The sequence below is a fragment of the Cotesia glomerata genome, linkage group LG1 (assembly GCF_020080835.1).
Source record: "Cotesia glomerata isolate CgM1 linkage group LG1, MPM_Cglom_v2.3, whole genome shotgun sequence".
Lineage (NCBI taxonomy): Eukaryota > Metazoa > Arthropoda > Insecta > Hymenoptera > Braconidae > Cotesia > Cotesia glomerata.
This window is the reverse complement of record NC_058158.1, coordinates 37,282,845-37,299,414: the sequence shown is the minus strand read 5'-3', so window position 1 is coordinate 37,299,414 and position 16,570 is coordinate 37,282,845. Positions and strand designations below refer to the sequence as shown.

Sequence of the window (16,570 nt, the reverse complement as noted above, 5' to 3'; positions counted from 1 at the left end):
TAAATTCCCCGCCAGAGGGCCCTATGCGATGATTTTAATAGGGCGCTGCTGGTTACTTATTACAAAGCTGGTGCTCTGTAGGATAGTTTATAAGTGTAAGTGTATTATTGTTTATAATAAAATAAATAATAAATATAATAATGGCCGTTAAAGAAAAAACAAATGAACCAACAGAGGACTTTGAATGGAATGTTGAGAATGAAATTCAACTTTTTTTCGCAATGAATGGTCACAAACCTGTTGGTAATTATTACTTTTTTATTACACAATTATTTATATAGGTTATATGTTTATAAACTATCAACTAAATAAATAAAATTAACAGGTATTCACAAATATTTTCACATGCTTTGTATTTGGGAAAAATTTCGGACAGCCATCAACAAAGATGTGTCTTTAAAAGCTATTTGGGATCATTTAGAAACAATGTATGACCTAGTTGCTCTGGTAAATATTTTTTTAAATATTTATTTTGTTTATTTATAATTAAATACGTACTATTAATATATTTTAACTTTTTTTTTATAGGATGACACTGAAGACTTACCTTATCTGAGCAGTGAAGTGGATTTTACATTACCAGAATCCGATTTTATGGATCTTATGAAAAATAAACAAAAAGACGAGTCTGAAACTAAAAATAAGGATATTAAAGACAAAGGAAAAGATATTAAAAAAGAAAAAGAGCTCAAGGAAACTCCCAAAAGAGAAATTATAGCCAAAGATCAAAAAACACCAAAAGAAGCTGATAAAAAGAAGGAGGACTTGAAAAAAATTGTCAAAGAAGTTGAGCAGAAAAAAGATAAACAACGGGAAGGTAAAGAGGTTAAAAAAGACAATAAATCACTTAAAAATCGTGGTAAAGGAAAAGAAGAAGTTGATGAATCAACTCCAGGTAAGAAATAATTTATTCAATAATTGTTATTGTCATTAATATTTTTTTTTCATTGTTATTAGTGACGAGTATTGCGATTCAACCAGCCAAGAAAGAAAGAAAGGATTCAGATGCAAGCAGAGAAACGCCTAAGCGAGTACCCAAACGACCAACTAGGCAGAGCATTGATAATGCTAATAAAACGTCTTCGAGTCCTCGTGATACCCCACCACCCAAAAGAAGGAGAACATAAAAAGATTTTTTTTTCTATATCATTATGCTAATTATCACTATTCTTATTTACATCAACTCGTTCCTTACTTAACTATTAATCGATTAAATTATGTAAATAAATCATTTTATATGTTATAATAAATAGGTAACACAAAAAAAAATACTGTGTTGTGGTAATCAATTAAATTTTATTGACGTTAATGTCAAAAAGAAATTACAAATTTAACTGGTGATGGTCCAATTACATGAAAAAATCTTGAATAATTACAACTGACAACCATTTTTTAAAAACTTTTTTTTTATTCGGTATTAAATTGAACATACTCAATAATCACATGGTGAGCTGGATGAAGGTAACCTAAAACAGACAGATAATAACAATTATATAAACATCAACTAAAATAACAAAGTAATTAGTAGAATTATTGTAAAAAAAAAAAAATAATAATAATAATAATAACAGTATATATATATATATACTACCTTTGATTCTTGAGTTGAATATATAAAAAGTTTTTATCGCAATCTTCTGGCTTCACGTTCAGACTCGAGTAAGGTTAGGAGGTCTCCTTCTCTTACCGGACCTTTGACGTTGCGGATGATCTGACGATTTGTTTCGTCCATGAACTCCACTTTTACTTGGGTACACTGTCCCTGGGATCCAGTTCGTCCCAAAATTTTGATAACACGAGCAGTAACTGATGGCTTGTCCATTTTTTTATTAAATTCACGTGCTTACACAGACGAAAGCGTAAGGCGAAAAGACTCGTCAAAGGAAAGAACCATGTGACGTATGTAACATGGCAGTATCCGCATGCGTCAATATTTAGTCTTTACCGCGCTCTGCTGACTTTAATTTAAACTACGATTCAAAAGAACCCGCTAAAATGAATTGTAATAATAATAGTTACATTTACATTAAATAGTATTTTATTTTCAAAAGAAATCACTGTTTACTCTAATACGATTATTGTACAAATGATTTGACCGTAATGGTTCATTTTATACATATTATATACTTAATTATTTGTTTTTAATACTATTTCCATGTCAATTAATCATTAGGCTTTTCCGTTTTATTGATAATTCATTCAAGTAGTAGAAAAACAATGGTTAACAAAATAAAAAATAACAAATTATTGTCAAGATACTCCACAATTTATATTTTTGACTTGTAATTTAAAAAATGTTGCATCATTAAAATAGCAAAAAAATTGATAACAAATATTCTTTCAACATCATTGTCCAAGACAGTTGCGTTCAGTTCAATAAGGCGGATTATCTTAACGTATAATTTATGTATGTAATAAAATATCATTGCAATATTTATCTGCTGTGATCGCAAAAAAATATTTACATCATCAAGTATATTATTTATAATGAAATTTTTTTTTTATAGTACTTTAATTTTGTTTTTTGTCCTAAGAATAATTATTAATCAAATTCACAATATATATTTGTATAGAAATTTTTTTGTCTATGAAAAATTATAGAATTTCTGTCATTCGTTTTTCTTATTGATTTTTTTAAATATTTCACATGACATATTGATTATTATACATGTAATTAATTTATAATTTACACCTTTTTTTAATTTCATTTTTTTTTTTTCAACACATTTTAGCGAAAATTAATATTTCTAAACAAAAATTAAGAATTAGCTAAACTTTTTTTGTTTGTTATTAATATTTTTCTTAGGCTTAGTTTTACATTGGTTCTAAAATTATCAAAATACCGCGTACACGAGTATGACGATATATATTGTTTACGTCATTAAACATGAATGTTAAGACATAAACTTGCCGCTAAAATTTTAAAAGTATATTTAAAGTCTCATAAAATGGATCGACTTTTAGTAATACAATTGCATAACATTGAATTAATTAATAATCCAACTCTAAATAAATTAATCGTTACTGCCATAAGTTGGTCGAGAGCGTTTGACCAGGCAGTGTAGCAGGTGCTGGCTTTCCCACCAATCCACCCAAGGACATTTGAGACATCTGCTGAGACAACTGTACAAAAAAATATTAATTTTATTCACTTGTATGGCTCTGGCTATAATCATTAAATTTATAGAGAAAATTAAAATTTCACCTGTGACGAGAAAGTATTATTAGTAGCGGTTTGTGAAGCCAAATTAAAGAATGGGTTACTCCCCGGTGCCGGTTGAATATTTTGTGTTGTTAACATGTTACTCCATCCATTATTACTCATAATATTAGTTGGTGCTATTTGTACCATCTGCGAAGTCATTACAGGCAAGTTATTGTCACCCTGTTAGAATAAAAAACAATAAGTAAATAAATAAATAAATGAGCACATTTAAAAAATAATACATACAACTTGTGCTTGCATGAGCATCGCTGGATTGGGTACACTGGCGATTTGGTTAATCGAAGCCATTTGTAATCCTCCCAATTGATTATTTGCAGCTACAAGGCCCATGGGATTCGTTGATAAATTAATGTGGTGATTGGAGATAGCAATACCGTGCTGAGGAGGTACACTGTTGTGTTGTATCATAGAACCCATAACCAGATTGTTTTGTTGCTGTGGTTGTTGTTGTTGTTGTTGTTGTGGTTGAGATGGTTGACCGATAAAATTAGCTTGCTGACCAAACACTCCGACGCCAGAGAATGATTGAGGAAATTGTTGTATTCCAGGAACTTGCTGAGCAAAAAGACCGTAAACCGGTTGCTGTTGCTGTTGTTGTTGCTGTTGCTGGTGCTGTGTTTGATTTCCATAGAGGGCGAGAATACTGTCTTTGGTCATTTTACTTTTTTCCTCTTGACTCGGTGCTGGTTGATTGAAAAAACTTTCCTCATCGGCTTTACTCGCCTCAGTATTACTCAAAGTACTTTCTGCTGAATTACTATTGCTATTACTATTACTACTATTATTATTATTATTATTAGTAGTATTACTACTACTACTAATACCATTAACAACACTTTCAGATGTCAATGATGATGTTGCAGGGGTTGCAGGGGTTGCAGACAAAAATGACGAAAATATATCATCACCGGAATTATTTGAGTTTGTTGATTGAGCAGACGGACTGTCGAGTCCCAGTAAATCCAGGGTTGCTGTACTGATGTTTGATTTCGAACCTACTTTTGGACTTATTGAACTACCGGGCTTTGGCAATTGTGGCATAACTTCAGGTTTTTTAACTGGCGGCAATGGATTTTGATTTACATTAGTTTTAATACTTTCCTTCTTTCGTCGCCGCTGTTTTTCAGCCTCCTCATCTAGCTCTTTTTCCCAGTTAACTTTTGGCATTGTTGGTGGTACCCATTCACGCGCAATATACTTCTTATGTTCATATTTAGCACGTATAAAACTTTCAAGACTGCAATCTGTTTGAGGTCGTCGAAAAGTGTCTGGTAAATTAGCTTCATAGACAGCACGAGCTCGAGAATTTCCCATTTGTTGAAGACTCTGTTAAAAAAAAAAAAAAAAAAAAAAAATAAAAAATAATAATAAAAATTTATTTTCTTATCACCAAAGACAGGAAAGAGTTTGTTGTAAATATTTACCACAACTTGTTCCGGAGTCCAAGTATCCAAATTTACAGACTTAACTTTGCTAATGTGAACTCCAAGATTTCGGTGAATACCAGCACATCTGATGCAAAGAAATATTCCAAGATTCCAGCTGGCCCATCTTGGTCCTAAAATATTTAATTATAAATTAGTCTTAAAAATAAAAAATAAATCAAGTACTATTGATGACGTTTGCTAAAAATGAATTGCTGTCAATTGTGTGTCAAAAAATAAAATCCTAAATCCTAAACCCATTAAATATTTATGTATATATGTGTTAATAAAACTAGGTCATTGAAAAATCAATAAATACTGATTGAGTGTATAAATATTTAATAATAAAAGTTTTAAATAAATAGAGAATTATAATTATATATATAGATATACTGATGTGTATTTAAGTATGAGTATACGTATATTATTTTAATCAATGTTGAGTTTTTGATAGTAGAGTAAGTAAGCTGGCTGTTGTATAGTTAATAAGTTTACAGACTGAATCATGTTGATGTATAACAAACCTTTAGCATCACAATCTACACAATATTTGTTATCTTCGTCCCGTAGCATTTGAGTTAGAAGATCCTGACATTTATCCTGGATTTGCTTGGTCCGCTCCTTTTCCGATCGAGACGTCATTTTCGAGATGTTTTATATTTGCTCCTCACAGAATTGTTTAAACTTGTTGTTGGTAATTAAATAAAAAGTATAAAACAATACGGCTGTGAGCAGGCACCACACAGCACAATGTCACGAATGAAAAAATTTCCAGCTAACAGTAGAGCCAGCCCTTGTGTCTGCTTGTGTCCTGTCTGTGATCCGTGTGGTATATAATGATAAAAGACGCTACAACTTCTGCTGCTACCTGCTATAGCGGTTGTACACATCAACAACTGAACTGTATACGTATGTAAATCCAACACACTCAAATCCAAGGAATTCAAGCAATCCAATAGAACATACCAATACCACAAAACCGTACGTCACTTTGCCAACACACACCATACAAATCAACTGCTATCGAATTATCTTTTGACTTGTATTTTTTTTTAGATTTTGTACATATATAACGGGGTAGGAATTTTATTTACCCTTTCAAGTGCAAGGTGTCGCTGTCTACCTTGTCTTTTTTTAACTATTAATTGCAAATAAATAATTTAAAATAAGTTTTATGGTAAAAATTATTTAAATGGAAAGCTTAAACCTAAAATAGTACAAGTTTAAAAAAATATTCTTATACTTTTTTAAATATTTACATAATAAAATATTATAAATTGTTTACAGGAGTCTTTTGCTCAAATTACTGTACTCGATTCCCATACACAAAAGAACAACTTGTTCCAAATTATTTCCATCTTCATCCTTATGATAGTCTAACTTGAATACTACGCTGAAAAAATCTTTTAAATCACGCAGCGTTTGAATTCTAAAAATAAAATAATCATTAATTAACAATAACAATTTTTAAATAAAATTTTATTTTAACTTACGCAGATTGAGTTAGTGGACCGACGATCATTTTAGACACATCTCTTCTATTGAGTGCCATGAAAATAATTGCCATGCTCTGGAAAACTGAATCCACACATCCATTCCTACAAAAATTATAATAAAATTTATTTATAAATGTATAAAATATTTATCAAGAAATTTTTTAACTACCTGTAAAGCTCGTCTAATAATTTTAGAGCGGCTTCTTTACCAACTTCCTCGGGGTCATTTTTTTCTTTTGATGAACAAGCTTGAGCGCTTAAAATCACACCGGTGGCAGTTTCTGCGTTGAGAGTTATCGCAAAACCTGGAGAATTTCCGGACTTTTCCTTCCGACAAGGGTCTGCCATAATATTAATATCAGTGTCACGTTTCTGAATGTGTTCCCACAGCTTTTCTTTTGCAGATTTCGCCACTATGACAGCTCTATCTCCAGCTACTCGCATACTGCAAGCAACTCCGCGAATCCTCTTCAGACTACCAATTTCGATAAACTACAAGAAGAAATATTAACAAAATCACACTATTTTTTAATTAAACTATTAATAGAATGATTAAAAATATTCTTACATAAACAGGCTTGAGGAAACGAGCGACAGGACATTCAAAATGAACCTCACCACCTCCATTGGGCGCAATTCCCCTTTTGACAATCGTGATTTTTATATTATCACTATCACCAGTGAAAAATTTCTTCAGCACTGGCAGGCCAGCTGCTTTTATTCTGTCAATCGAAGGATCTAAAACAATATAAATATTTTTTTTTTGGAACTAGAAGTAATTAATCAACTATAAAACTGAAATTAACAACAACAAAATTTTTTGCTAATTACCAAGAGAAGTTTCGGTGATTCCTTTCAACTTTATATTGACGGGATTTTTACAAAACGGTGCAAGAATCATAACAGCTTCTAAATAATATCCAATACCTCGTTCAATGTTACATTCATGGACCAAGTCACCTCCTATCAACATACCGGGATCGTAATGCAGATTTGTTCCGGTTTCATTGAATTTTACTTTCATTCCATTGGATAACTTCTCTAATAATCCTACCAGATTAACTTCGAATGCTAAAAAAATTAAATTGCTTTAGTTTTGATATTTTGTAAATAAAAATATTATAATTTATGTCAAAAACTAACCTCTGACGCCTGGATCGTCTTTATTAGCTCTTATATCTGTAATTTTGACTGACTTTCCGGATAAAGTTGACAATAATAATCGTTGTTTTAAATAATTACAACCCTTATATTCTATTGGTTGCGACATGGTTAATTTATTTATTTAATTGCTATTATTTTCGGAGTAATATATAATTTTCACCCACGTGTTTATACTAAAAAATACACTTATCACAACAATGTGTCAGCAGGAGTTTTAAAAAATTTTCTCCGGTAGATGGCGAAACTGGCCAGATTAAATTATGAAATGACATTTGACGTGAATTTTTAAATTTCTTCATTGTTAATTGATATTTTTAAAGAATTTGTTAAAAATTTTTTTCAATAAATATTTATTTTTCACTTGATAAATAATTTTATTGAGTGAAATATTAATGATAAATTTTCGAGTGTTTTTTAAATGAATTTGCAGTAGTACAAACAGAAATACTGCCAGCCAAGAAAAAGTACCGTCATTTAATAAAATTTAATAGTTTTTATTCAATAAATAATTAAAATTAAATATAAAATTTATTTAATAAATTTGTTTAAAAAATTATTTAAATTAATTAGGTCCTACAAAAGAGTCATTGCAGTTTCATACGATGGTGGAATACAATAATTAGATGTAGAATCACTTGCAATAGTAGTTTGCAGATACTGAGTTTCGCCAAACTGTGTCGGCCACTGAGGACTTTGACGCGTTGGAAATTTAACAGTGTCAAGACATCCAATGTCATTAATTTTTATTGGATTTATTATTGATGGTCGATATTGACGTTCCGATTCAGGTTGAGAAGAAAAAGGACTATTATTATTACATGGTGAAAATCTTTGTGGACTTGCTCGTGCGAGGTAAGGAGTACTGCTAGATGAGGGGTACTGAACATCTATCTGGTCATCGTAGATCATATTTTGATTATTTCCCGAGGGATACTGAGTTGAATTAACTGGTTGAGCTGGATAGTTAGAGTACGGCAAAGTTTCTTCTAAATTACATCCAGCAGGAGTTATATATGGGTCGTTTGATAGAGCTCCACACAAATCAGAATTTGGCGAAGGTTGTTGAGGAGAAAGATTTTTTTCAATAAAAATATTATAAATTTTTTTAATCTTTCGATGGCTATAAAATAAATTTTATAATTAATAAAAATTAAAAGTGAGCAAATAAGGTTTTTTTTTTCTTCAGTACTTACAGTCCAGAAATATGAATGAAAATGTAAATTTGATAACTGATGTCGATAAGCTTACAATGGTGAAGTTTCGAAGGAGTAATGAATGGTACCCGCATATTTATTGTTATATTACTTTTTTTATCAAATGGCCCTGTTTGTGAGGTATTTTTTATTAAATTTATTTTAGATATTGATTTTTCATACGGTATCCTCGAATAAAATTTTAATTCCTAAAAAAAAAAAATGGTTTATTATCAATTTGAATGAGAAAAAAAAACTTTTAAAAGGTTATTACTATTTACCTGTACTAGGGTCATTTCAATTTTAGTAACTTGAACGGAATTTGACTTATTGTTAAGATGTACGATCGCTTGAATATTTTCACCTAACGAGTACATTACTTTTGGCAGTTGAATTCGGTAATTTAAACTGCCGTTACTGATAGAAGGAAAAATACAAGAATAATTCTTGATATATTTATGATCAATGATACCCTGTAAATTCAATTGATATAAGTATATTCATAATTCTATCATAAATTATGAAGAATAATTACCGATGCGCATTTTTCTGACTGCGTTCCGGATGGAGATACTACAGTAAAAATTTTGGATGTTTTATAATCACTCCAAGGTCTGTCCATTATTGCTTTTATCGAGTATTTCACACAGCCGATACTGTGTTCAAAGCTGTTGGGAATATTTTCAGGGAGAACATATGAAAATGGATAAATATGATGTCCAGAGGGTAGTTCGATAACATTTCCACCTTTTAAATGAATATAAATTTTAATTATTGTCATTAAAATGAATAAAAAATTTTTTTTAATGAAATTACCAATTTCTCCAAATAAACAAATATCTTCACGAAAATACAAGTCATGTCCGAAGAAATCTTCAGAGTTAAATTTGAATACTTTAGGAGACCAGCGTACTATGCATTCTCCTTTAAATCTTATTTTGAGAGCTGTAAATTGATAAAATTTGGAAAAATTAATTGCAAGTTTTATTTTATTTAAAAATACTAATGATTTTCAATTTCAATCAAATTTTTTTATTTCTAACAACAAAAAAATTACCTTTTAACTTTTGCAATTTGGCAAGATCGATTATTATTTGACCAGATATTATTCCACCTGATTTATACGTCGCTGTTGGATTATCTAGTTTTATTTTGAATATATTCAATGACAGCGAGGTCATATTTGTTTTTGAAAGGTATCTTAACACTAAAATAAAACTAGTTTTTTTTTTTTCTTTATTTATACAGAATTTGTTTTTGAGGGTTAAAAACACGTGCCTTCTAAAAATGTACTTTTACTACTTTTACCGGTTTTCAAATAGTTATAATGGTGGGGAAATCTATCTTTTATATATACATATATATATATATACCTGTGAAGGAAAGCAAGAGACATTTCTTAAAGGACTCCTGTACTTACGTACAGTTTGTTAATATTTTACTATTTACGATATAGTCTATACATTCCATGATTTATTATTTTTTTTATATCAAACTTAAAATTAAAAATAAGGTATTATAGATTCAAGATAATTTTGTTTTTATTTTTATAAATATCTGTATTTTCAACAAGTTATTACATAACATTTAAATAAAAATGTATAGTACAATTATAAAAGTAAAAATTATCAAATGCAATATAAGTATTTGTCTCTATTTTTAATCTTTAACATTTCAATTTGAGGTAGATAATTAAGTTGATTTTTATAATATTTGTTTGTATTGCGTAGTTAGACTATTTAATTATGTTATCAAAATTAATCTTACTCAAATATAATTTCTCTGCGGGTATAATTATTTCTCTAAATGTTAATAAAGTTTTTTATTGACAAGATTAAACTTTCTTTGTTTATTTTTTAATATAAAAACAAAATAAAATAGTTGATATAAATATAATTAACGCAGAGTTAGTAATAAGAATACGTATTGAAAAAAAATTATATTCCAATAAATAAAATATCATTTTTTTGTTCTCATAAAATAAAAAATTTACTCTTTACGAACTTAAAATTAATCTTTTATGCATAAAAATTCATATATCGTAATTTTGATTTAATTTTTGTGGCATAAACATGAAAGCTTTTTATATATTTTTTTGATTTTGTTCAGTAAAATATTTTTAAAAAATATTTTCAAGATTTACTCGCTTTTCTTAAATTATCTATAGCCATTACTGTTTCATACGACGGAGGAGCTGTAAAAATAAATTATAAAAATCAATTTTTTATATTGGACGATTTTAATTTTAAAATATAAATACGTACGATCTTCAGTATTAGGTTCAGCAGAGTAATCAAATCCGATCTCTCGAGCCAATTGAATACCTACAGTAGTTAACTCAGTTGATAGAGTGGAAGGTAATTCTAAAGGAGCGGTCGCACAGTTGCTATTTAAAATTTCTCTCGTAGAAACTGGTGTATCTGGTAAATCTTTCGTCCCAATAACTATTTCATATGTCTTTTGAATCGCTCTGCGACTTTAAATTTGTATGAAAGAAAAAAATATGTATTTTAGTAATGTTTTAACTGATATTAAATATTTCTTACCATCCAGATACAGTAATGATGGCATGAAGCAGGTATTTTACATCAATATAATTGCAAAATTGGCAGTGTGATAAAGGTAACTTTTGAACATCCATTTCTAACAACGAAGCACTTATTTTTTGGAATGGTCCTCGTTTCGTAACTCGTTGTATAATATTTGTTTGAGTTTTAATATTATTGAACGGTTCTCGATTTGTGAATTTGAGTTTCTATTCATTTTATTTAAAGTTATTATTATTATTCTGTTTATAATTGAATTAAAAATAATCGACTAACCTGAATTAAAAGTAACGATATTGATGTTATATTAACAGACGATAATTTATTGTCGATATTTATCATAAATGGGATACGTTCACCACAAGCAAATCCAGTAGCAGGTAGTCGAATACGATATCTCATATGTCCTTTATTAAAGCAAGGTATCCAGCATGAGAAATTTTCCAAATCAGTTTCGTCGATTCCTAACTAGGAATAAAAGTTGACAGAAATAAAATCTAGACAAAAGTTATTTGTTTAAAAATGATATTACATACCAAATAAGTCTCGGTTATTGGTAATAATCCTTCAACTCGGAATGATTTTTCAACTTCATGATTGAATTTCCAAGGTCTTTCCATTATTGCAATAAGATTGTATTTTATTTCAGCACAATCATGCTTGAAGGTGCTCGGAATATTGTAAGGTAAAGTAAAGTCAAACGGAAATACATTGTGCCCTTCGTTGATTTTAACTCTGTCGTGATCTGTGATAAATTTCATATAAAATTAATATCAGACAAATTCAAGTGAAATATTTTTTAATAAAAATTTATTTATTGACAGTACTTTCCGATCTCCGAAGGATAATGAAACTTTCAATATATTTTTCTTTGGCTGCGAATGAATTATCCTGATTATTAACTTCCGTCCATGTAATATCACATTCTCCTTTAATTAGCAATTTAAGGGCTGTAAAATAAATTTCATTCAAAGTAATTTTTAAATTATAAATTATAATTAATTAATTCTTATAGCACTCTCACTTATAAAGCTCACATAAAAAAATTCTCCGACATTGCGCATGTGAGAAATTGCTTGAATTAAAAAGTAAATAAAATTTGTTTTTATTAAAATAATCTATCGAGTTATGAATTAGCGTTGTAATTGAATAAACTTTGCCTACGTGACATACACATTCTTTAAATTAATTTTTTTTTATTGTTTCAACACAGTATTTCACATTAAAGTCACGTAACCGGTATTGTTTAATTAGTGTAAATTCTACAGCGAGGAGATGACAGTACTCGTAAAGATACAGATTGTACGGAGACGGAGATACCCGAGTTTGTACCGAACAGATCCGAATCTCTAAAATCTCATTTATCATTTTACTCCAATGGAAAAATTTTTACGGAGCTAAAATAAATATTTATAAAACAATTTTTTTTATTATTAAATTTTCAGATGATAAAAAATAAATAATAACGTGGCCATTTTGTCGGAAATTTTCAAGCTGACAGATTGTCAGGAAAAATTTTAAAACGAGAATACTTCAAGGATTTAAATAAAATAATTAGATATTTATAATAAATTTTAGTTATTAATTGAATAAAATTTATTTTAATAAATTGAAAGTAATTAATATTTTATTACATTCTAGAAGGATCAAATAATTAGAATTAGATATTTTTTAAATATCTACTTTGTTAATTTAATAGTGCAAAAAATAATCACTAAAATTATTGAATTTATTGGTTGATATAAAATTAAATTATTATAGAAAATAATTATCAAATACAGAAACTTCCAAGTCCCGCTAAGTTTGAATTAAGTTACAAGTTGTGTTATCGAATTCTAACCTCACACCACAAACACTGGAGAAACAAATATATCCATTTTTATCTTTTGATTATAAACTATTAAAATTTACACTGAACTCAATAAATTATTGATTTAATATAATGATGAAGATTAAAACATAAATGAATACCTTTAACTATTTTTTCTTTATACAAGTCAATAATAACTTCTCCAGTAATTTTTTCTCCAGGATGGTAATTACCAGTTAATTTATCTAATTTTATCCTAAATGAATTTATTCCGCTGCTCATTTTCGAAACATTAATGTATAAATAATAACTTTTTAAATTCTTTCAAACAACTTTAACACTTAAAAAGTCATGCACTAATAAAACAGATAAAAAAAAAAAAAAAAAAAAAAAATAAAAATAAGTATTTAACTATGTTGAATGAAGTTTTACTATAGGAATAATATAAGTAATGCTGTATACTAAGTTCTATAGGCCTGGAAGTCATCAAACATTTTTTTAATGATAAATCATACAGAAAAAAGTGGGGCATTGTAACTTGCGTAGTTGAAGATAGTAAACATTCAGTCTACGCAGACATAATTACAGAGATAAACCTTGGCTTATATATAATTTATATATATACAGATATAGTTATATTTGATATAAAAATATAGAAAACAAAGTAAATGTTGGTGTTGAGAATAATCGAACAATTATTTTATTTTACATCAAGTAATTAACCATTGTTCATGGCTAAGTTTTTTTATTTCATGGTCAAGTTCTAATTTTATACCTTATTAATTAGACAGAGAATTTTATCAATTAAATTAAATAAAATTTTACTAAAAAAAAATGATAATTTAATTTTCGTTTATTATTATGAATTTTTAAATTCAGAAGTCAAAAGTTTAAACGAAAAAGTTATTAAATAAGATGCCATCATCAATTTAAGGAATTATAAATATCGGAAGAAATTTATTTTTCTCACCTCCGGGCGGAAAGCGTCAATTTTCCTCCCGCTGCGCTAAACGAAAATGCCGCTTTCCGCCTCCGTCGAGGAGAAAAATAGTATACACACCACGGGCAGTAAATAAGAAAGCCTCAGATCACATGTTTATTGACCTCGGCTTCGCCTCGGACAACAATTACATGTGATCTGAGACATTTCTTATTTTACTGCCCTAGATGTGTAATATACTATTTTTGCCCTCCGGGCGGAAAGTGGCAACTTTCGTCCCGCTGCGCTAAACTAAGTTGCCGCTTTCCGCCTTCGTCGGACAAAAAAATAGTATACACTCCTCGGGAAGTAAATAAGAAAGCCTCAGATCACATGTTTGTTGACCTCGGCTTCGCCTCGGCCAACAATTACATGTGATCTGAGACATTTCTTACTTTACTTCCCTAGGTGTGTAATATACTAATTAATTGAATGACGCTGTAAGATCTTTTTGACGGGTCAATTAAATGGGATAGCTCGATTTGACCCAACACGTCACATCTTTCGAATTTTTAAACAAAACATTTTTTTTATGAGTGCAATTGTAAAAAAAAAATAAACTAGCAATCGATTAACATAAAGAACTGATTACTTGAATGACCAGACAAATGTAGCATCTTTCTCCTTTATTTATCTAGATTTTATCTTTTACTGACAGTCCTGGTGTGGCTTCAAATTAGTGGCTTCAAAGTAATAAATTATTAAATTTTGCGCTTTGCTAAAAAGTAAAGAATAAATAAATAAATAAATAGACAGTCATTTACACTAACTCTTCTCTAATTGAGTAGGCTTCCTTTTGCTCGACAGAAGTGAATCGATACGAAGGTATAATATCGTCGTTAGGACAGCTGTATAAAATTAATGCTCATGCGCAAGTTAAATAAATCTAGTACTCTAAAGTGCGAAAAAAATGATATATTATTAAATAATTCAATCTCCATGTTAATCTTTACATTTTCCTCTACAGTTGATCGAGTTTGATGGCTGTTGATAGTGAAAATATTTTGCATTTTTTAATAGGAATCACCCCAAACTCTATAACGAAAACCAAACTCTCTTTATTAATTTAAAAAACTAAAAATTTTGACTTCACTCTATTTAAAAAAAAAAAAAAAATATTAGCATTCATTAACTATTTTTAATGTAAATATTTAACCTAACAAAGGATTATTCTCATTAGGTATTTTAATATTCAAGATAATGTCGACTCATTATTTAATCATGGCGCGTAATCCAATTATTATTTGATGTTATGTCGTCGCATTTACATACAATATATTCATATATTCGCATACAATACATAATTTTCGATCTGTTTAGTTAATATTCCGACTTTTTAAATCCCTATTAATTGTCATTCCGTTATTTCATTTATTTAAAAAAGCACAATTTAATTTTAAATTGCATCCCTGAATAAAAAACTGATTTCATATTTAATTTTCATAAAATTCCCTTCGTAATATTGATGCTTTGAATCTCGATCAAAAATTGATTTATAAATTTATAAATGTATATTAGTCAAAGTTTAGGAACGCTAAATTTACTAGAGAACATTAAAGTAAGTGTCCATTTACTTTACTCACAAAACTTTGCAATCTTGCGTTGACAGAACATTAATTTTTTAAATGTATACATGTTTAGGGAAGTAGTCGCTTACGTTATTTATCTCCACTTAAAACTCCTGTTGGACTGTAAAGTTAAAATTATTTAAAATTTTTTATATATTATTTAAAAATCCATCATAAATTTTATCAATTTTTGTTGTAAAAAAATCAATGTGAGAATTGATATTGATTTATTAGTAAATTTTGTCAAACAGAAATAATTTTTTAGTTTAACTGATTCAAAGAATAAATTACCACATTTAGTGGTTGATTTCACCCTATTTTCCCTTGTACACAGTACGTAAAATGATCGAGGCTGGCGTTGGGGAAGTTAAGGTTCCGAGTGGAAGCTGGATGATATGAGGGTATAGGGTGGTTTCGAACCCTCAGTAGCGTGCCGGTTGTCGAGAAAGTACCACCTCGAGCTTTTTTATTCTCGACTTTTGCTGTGTTTTTATTTATTATAAACAATAGTTATGTTAATATACCTTCATTATTGATATATCATTCATTTGATATATTCTGACATTTATCAGATTGTCGATTATTGTTTAAATATGTTCGATAGTTCTCAATAAAAAATCATCTTGTTAAATCAACAGGTTATCAATAATTTTATTTAGTTGTTGATTTATACAGCATGTACAATTGTTTACTTGATAATTTTTTTATAATAAAAAATAAATTAGCTTTTAATTCTAAACATGTTTGATATTTTTTTTTTTTTTTTTTTTTTTTTAGTTACTAATTAAGATAGAATGCTAAATTATAAACATTGAATAATTTCCGGTAATTGATAAGTGTGTTTTATTTGATGAGGTTTTCAGTGTTTATATTGTATGCTACAATTTCAATCATTTTATTCTGCAATACATCATGTGCAGCGGACATGTGATGTTAATTATTTTAATTAGCTCTCTGTTTCATGAAAACTTTTTTAAAATTATTTTTATTAATTTCTGAAGAATAAAAATAAATTAAATAGTTTTTAAAATATTTTATTAAAATTTCAAACTTTTTATAAACATTTCTATCAAATTCCCGAAACTATTTAATTAAATATGATTCTACTGTTTTTAAATCAAGAAAAGTATACTCGAAGTTCTAGAATTTATAATTATAATAATA

General features: G+C 28.6%; 5 protein-coding genes across 9 annotated transcripts; 1 reads left to right on the top strand and 4 right to left on the bottom strand.

Moving 5' to 3' along the window:
• The first annotated feature begins 82 nt into the window (after nt 1-82).
• On the top strand, nt 83-1,257 carry LOC123263437 (MRG/MORF4L-binding protein). Its single transcript, XM_044726200.1, has 4 exons — nt 83-243; nt 326-447; nt 529-895; nt 958-1,257. Exons 1-4 carry the CDS (start codon nt 141-143, stop codon nt 1,125-1,127), a joined length of 762 nt encoding a protein of 253 aa, XP_044582135.1. The 5' UTR covers nt 83-140; the 3' UTR covers nt 1,128-1,257.
• Nucleotides 1,258-1,410: 153 nt separating this feature from the next.
• Nucleotides 1,411-5,645, bottom strand: LOC123263340 (40S ribosomal protein S28). Of its 3 annotated transcripts, XM_044726016.1 has the most exons (7): nt 5,175-5,645; nt 4,651-4,784; nt 4,051-4,552; nt 3,452-3,975; nt 3,206-3,385; nt 1,592-3,123; nt 1,411-1,466 (listed from the first exon to the last, which is right to left on the bottom strand). In XM_044726016.1, exons 1-6 carry the CDS (start codon nt 5,290-5,292, stop codon nt 3,022-3,024), a joined length of 1,560 nt encoding a protein of 519 aa, XP_044581951.1. In that variant the 5' UTR covers nt 5,293-5,645; the 3' UTR covers nt 1,411-1,466; nt 1,592-3,021. The 3 variants fall into 3 exon arrangements, with proteins under 3 accessions (XP_044581951.1, XP_044581941.1, XP_044581960.1); XM_044726006.1 differs by having other exon boundaries at nt 3,452-4,552; XM_044726025.1 differs by lacking the exons at nt 3,206-3,385; nt 3,452-3,975; nt 4,051-4,552; nt 4,651-4,784; nt 5,175-5,645 and having other exon boundaries at nt 1,592-1,902.
• A 158-nt stretch (nt 5,646-5,803) lies between these two features.
• LOC123263352 (RNA 3'-terminal phosphate cyclase-like protein) lies at nt 5,804-7,499 on the bottom strand. Of its 2 annotated transcripts, none has more exons than XM_044726038.1 (6): nt 7,290-7,499; nt 6,978-7,217; nt 6,715-6,884; nt 6,316-6,638; nt 6,144-6,248; nt 5,804-6,079 (listed from the first exon to the last, which is right to left on the bottom strand). In XM_044726038.1, exons 1-6 carry the CDS (start codon nt 7,414-7,416, stop codon nt 5,932-5,934), a joined length of 1,113 nt encoding a protein of 370 aa, XP_044581973.1. In that variant the 5' UTR covers nt 7,417-7,499; the 3' UTR covers nt 5,804-5,931. The 2 variants fall into 2 exon arrangements, with proteins under 2 accessions (XP_044581973.1, XP_044581982.1); XM_044726047.1 differs by having other exon boundaries at nt 6,715-6,890; nt 6,984-7,217.
• Nucleotides 7,500-7,850: 351 nt separating this feature from the next.
• Nucleotides 7,851-9,835, bottom strand: LOC123261425 (arrestin domain-containing protein 17-like). The gene is made up of 6 exons (XM_044723020.1): nt 9,561-9,835; nt 9,320-9,448; nt 9,039-9,250; nt 8,785-8,976; nt 8,504-8,712; nt 7,851-8,430 (listed from the first exon to the last, which is right to left on the bottom strand). The coding sequence occupies exons 1-6, from the start codon at nt 9,682-9,684 to the stop codon at nt 7,884-7,886; spliced, it is 1,413 nt and encodes a 470-aa protein (XP_044578955.1). The 5' UTR covers nt 9,685-9,835; the 3' UTR covers nt 7,851-7,883.
• Nucleotides 9,836-10,610: 775 nt separating this feature from the next.
• On the bottom strand, nt 10,611-13,298 carry LOC123261435 (arrestin domain-containing protein 17-like). Of its 2 annotated transcripts, none has more exons than XM_044723030.1 (7): nt 13,021-13,298; nt 11,877-11,999; nt 11,586-11,794; nt 11,326-11,517; nt 11,050-11,258; nt 10,768-10,979; nt 10,611-10,697 (listed from the first exon to the last, which is right to left on the bottom strand). In XM_044723030.1, exons 1-7 carry the CDS (start codon nt 13,139-13,141, stop codon nt 10,636-10,638), a joined length of 1,128 nt encoding a protein of 375 aa, XP_044578965.1. In that variant the 5' UTR covers nt 13,142-13,298; the 3' UTR covers nt 10,611-10,635. The 2 variants fall into 2 exon arrangements, with proteins under 2 accessions (XP_044578965.1, XP_044578968.1); XM_044723033.1 differs by lacking the exon at nt 13,021-13,298 and adding an exon at nt 12,074-12,280.
• Nucleotides 13,299-16,570: the final 3,272 nt, after the last annotated feature.

What these genes read in the sequence shown, in the direction of transcription:
- LOC123263437 (XM_044726200.1), top strand. Translation starts at nt 141, where the DNA reads ATGGCCGTTAAAGAAAAAACAAATGAACCAACAGAGGACTTTGAATGG. An exon ending in TGTATGACCTAGTTGCTCTG is followed by an intron (nt 448 to 528) that starts GTAAATATTTTT and finishes TTTTTTTTATAG; the next exon opens with GATGACACTGAAGACTTACC. An exon ending in AGTTGATGAATCAACTCCAG is followed by an intron (nt 896 to 957) that starts GTAAGAAATAAT and finishes CATTGTTATTAG; the next exon opens with TGACGAGTATTGCGATTCAA.
- LOC123263340 (XM_044726006.1), bottom strand. Translation starts at nt 5,292, where the DNA reads ATGACGTCTCGATCGGAAAAGGAGCGGACCAAGCAAATCCAGGATAAA. An exon ending in TGTAGATTGTGATGCTAAAG is followed by an intron (nt 4,785 to 5,174) that starts GTTTGTTATACA and finishes TAAATATTTTAG; the next exon opens with GACCAAGATGGGCCAGCTGG. An exon ending in ATAATACTTTCTCGTCACAG is followed by an intron (nt 3,124 to 3,205) that starts GTGAAATTTTAA and finishes TTTTTTGTACAG; the next exon opens with TTGTCTCAGCAGATGTCTCA.
- LOC123263352 (XM_044726038.1), bottom strand. Translation starts at nt 7,416, where the DNA reads ATGTCGCAACCAATAGAATATAAGGGTTGTAATTATTTAAAACAACGA. An exon ending in AGACGATCCAGGCGTCAGAG is followed by an intron (nt 7,218 to 7,289) that starts GTTAGTTTTTGA and finishes TAATTTTTTTAG; the next exon opens with CATTCGAAGTTAATCTGGTA. An exon ending in GTTTCCTCAAGCCTGTTTAT is followed by an intron (nt 6,639 to 6,714) that starts GTAAGAATATTT and finishes TTCTTCTTGTAG; the next exon opens with TTTATCGAAATTGGTAGTCT.
- LOC123261425 (XM_044723020.1), bottom strand. Translation starts at nt 9,684, where the DNA reads ATGACCTCGCTGTCATTGAATATATTCAAAATAAAACTAGATAATCCA. An exon ending in AGTCAGAAAAATGCGCATCG is followed by an intron (nt 8,977 to 9,038) that starts GTAATTATTCTT and finishes TTGAATTTACAG; the next exon opens with GGTATCATTGATCATAAATA. An exon ending in TTGAAATGACCCTAGTACAG is followed by an intron (nt 8,713 to 8,784) that starts GTAAATAGTAAT and finishes TTTTTTTTTTAG; the next exon opens with GAATTAAAATTTTATTCGAG.
- LOC123261435 (XM_044723030.1), bottom strand. Translation starts at nt 13,141, where the DNA reads ATGAGCAGCGGAATAAATTCATTTAGGATAAAATTAGATAAATTAACT. An exon ending in TATCCTTCGGAGATCGGAAA is followed by an intron (nt 11,795 to 11,876) that starts GTACTGTCAATA and finishes AATTTATCACAG; the next exon opens with ATCACGACAGAGTTAAAATC. An exon ending in ATCATTACTGTATCTGGATG is followed by an intron (nt 10,980 to 11,049) that starts GTAAGAAATATT and finishes ACAAATTTAAAG; the next exon opens with TCGCAGAGCGATTCAAAAGA.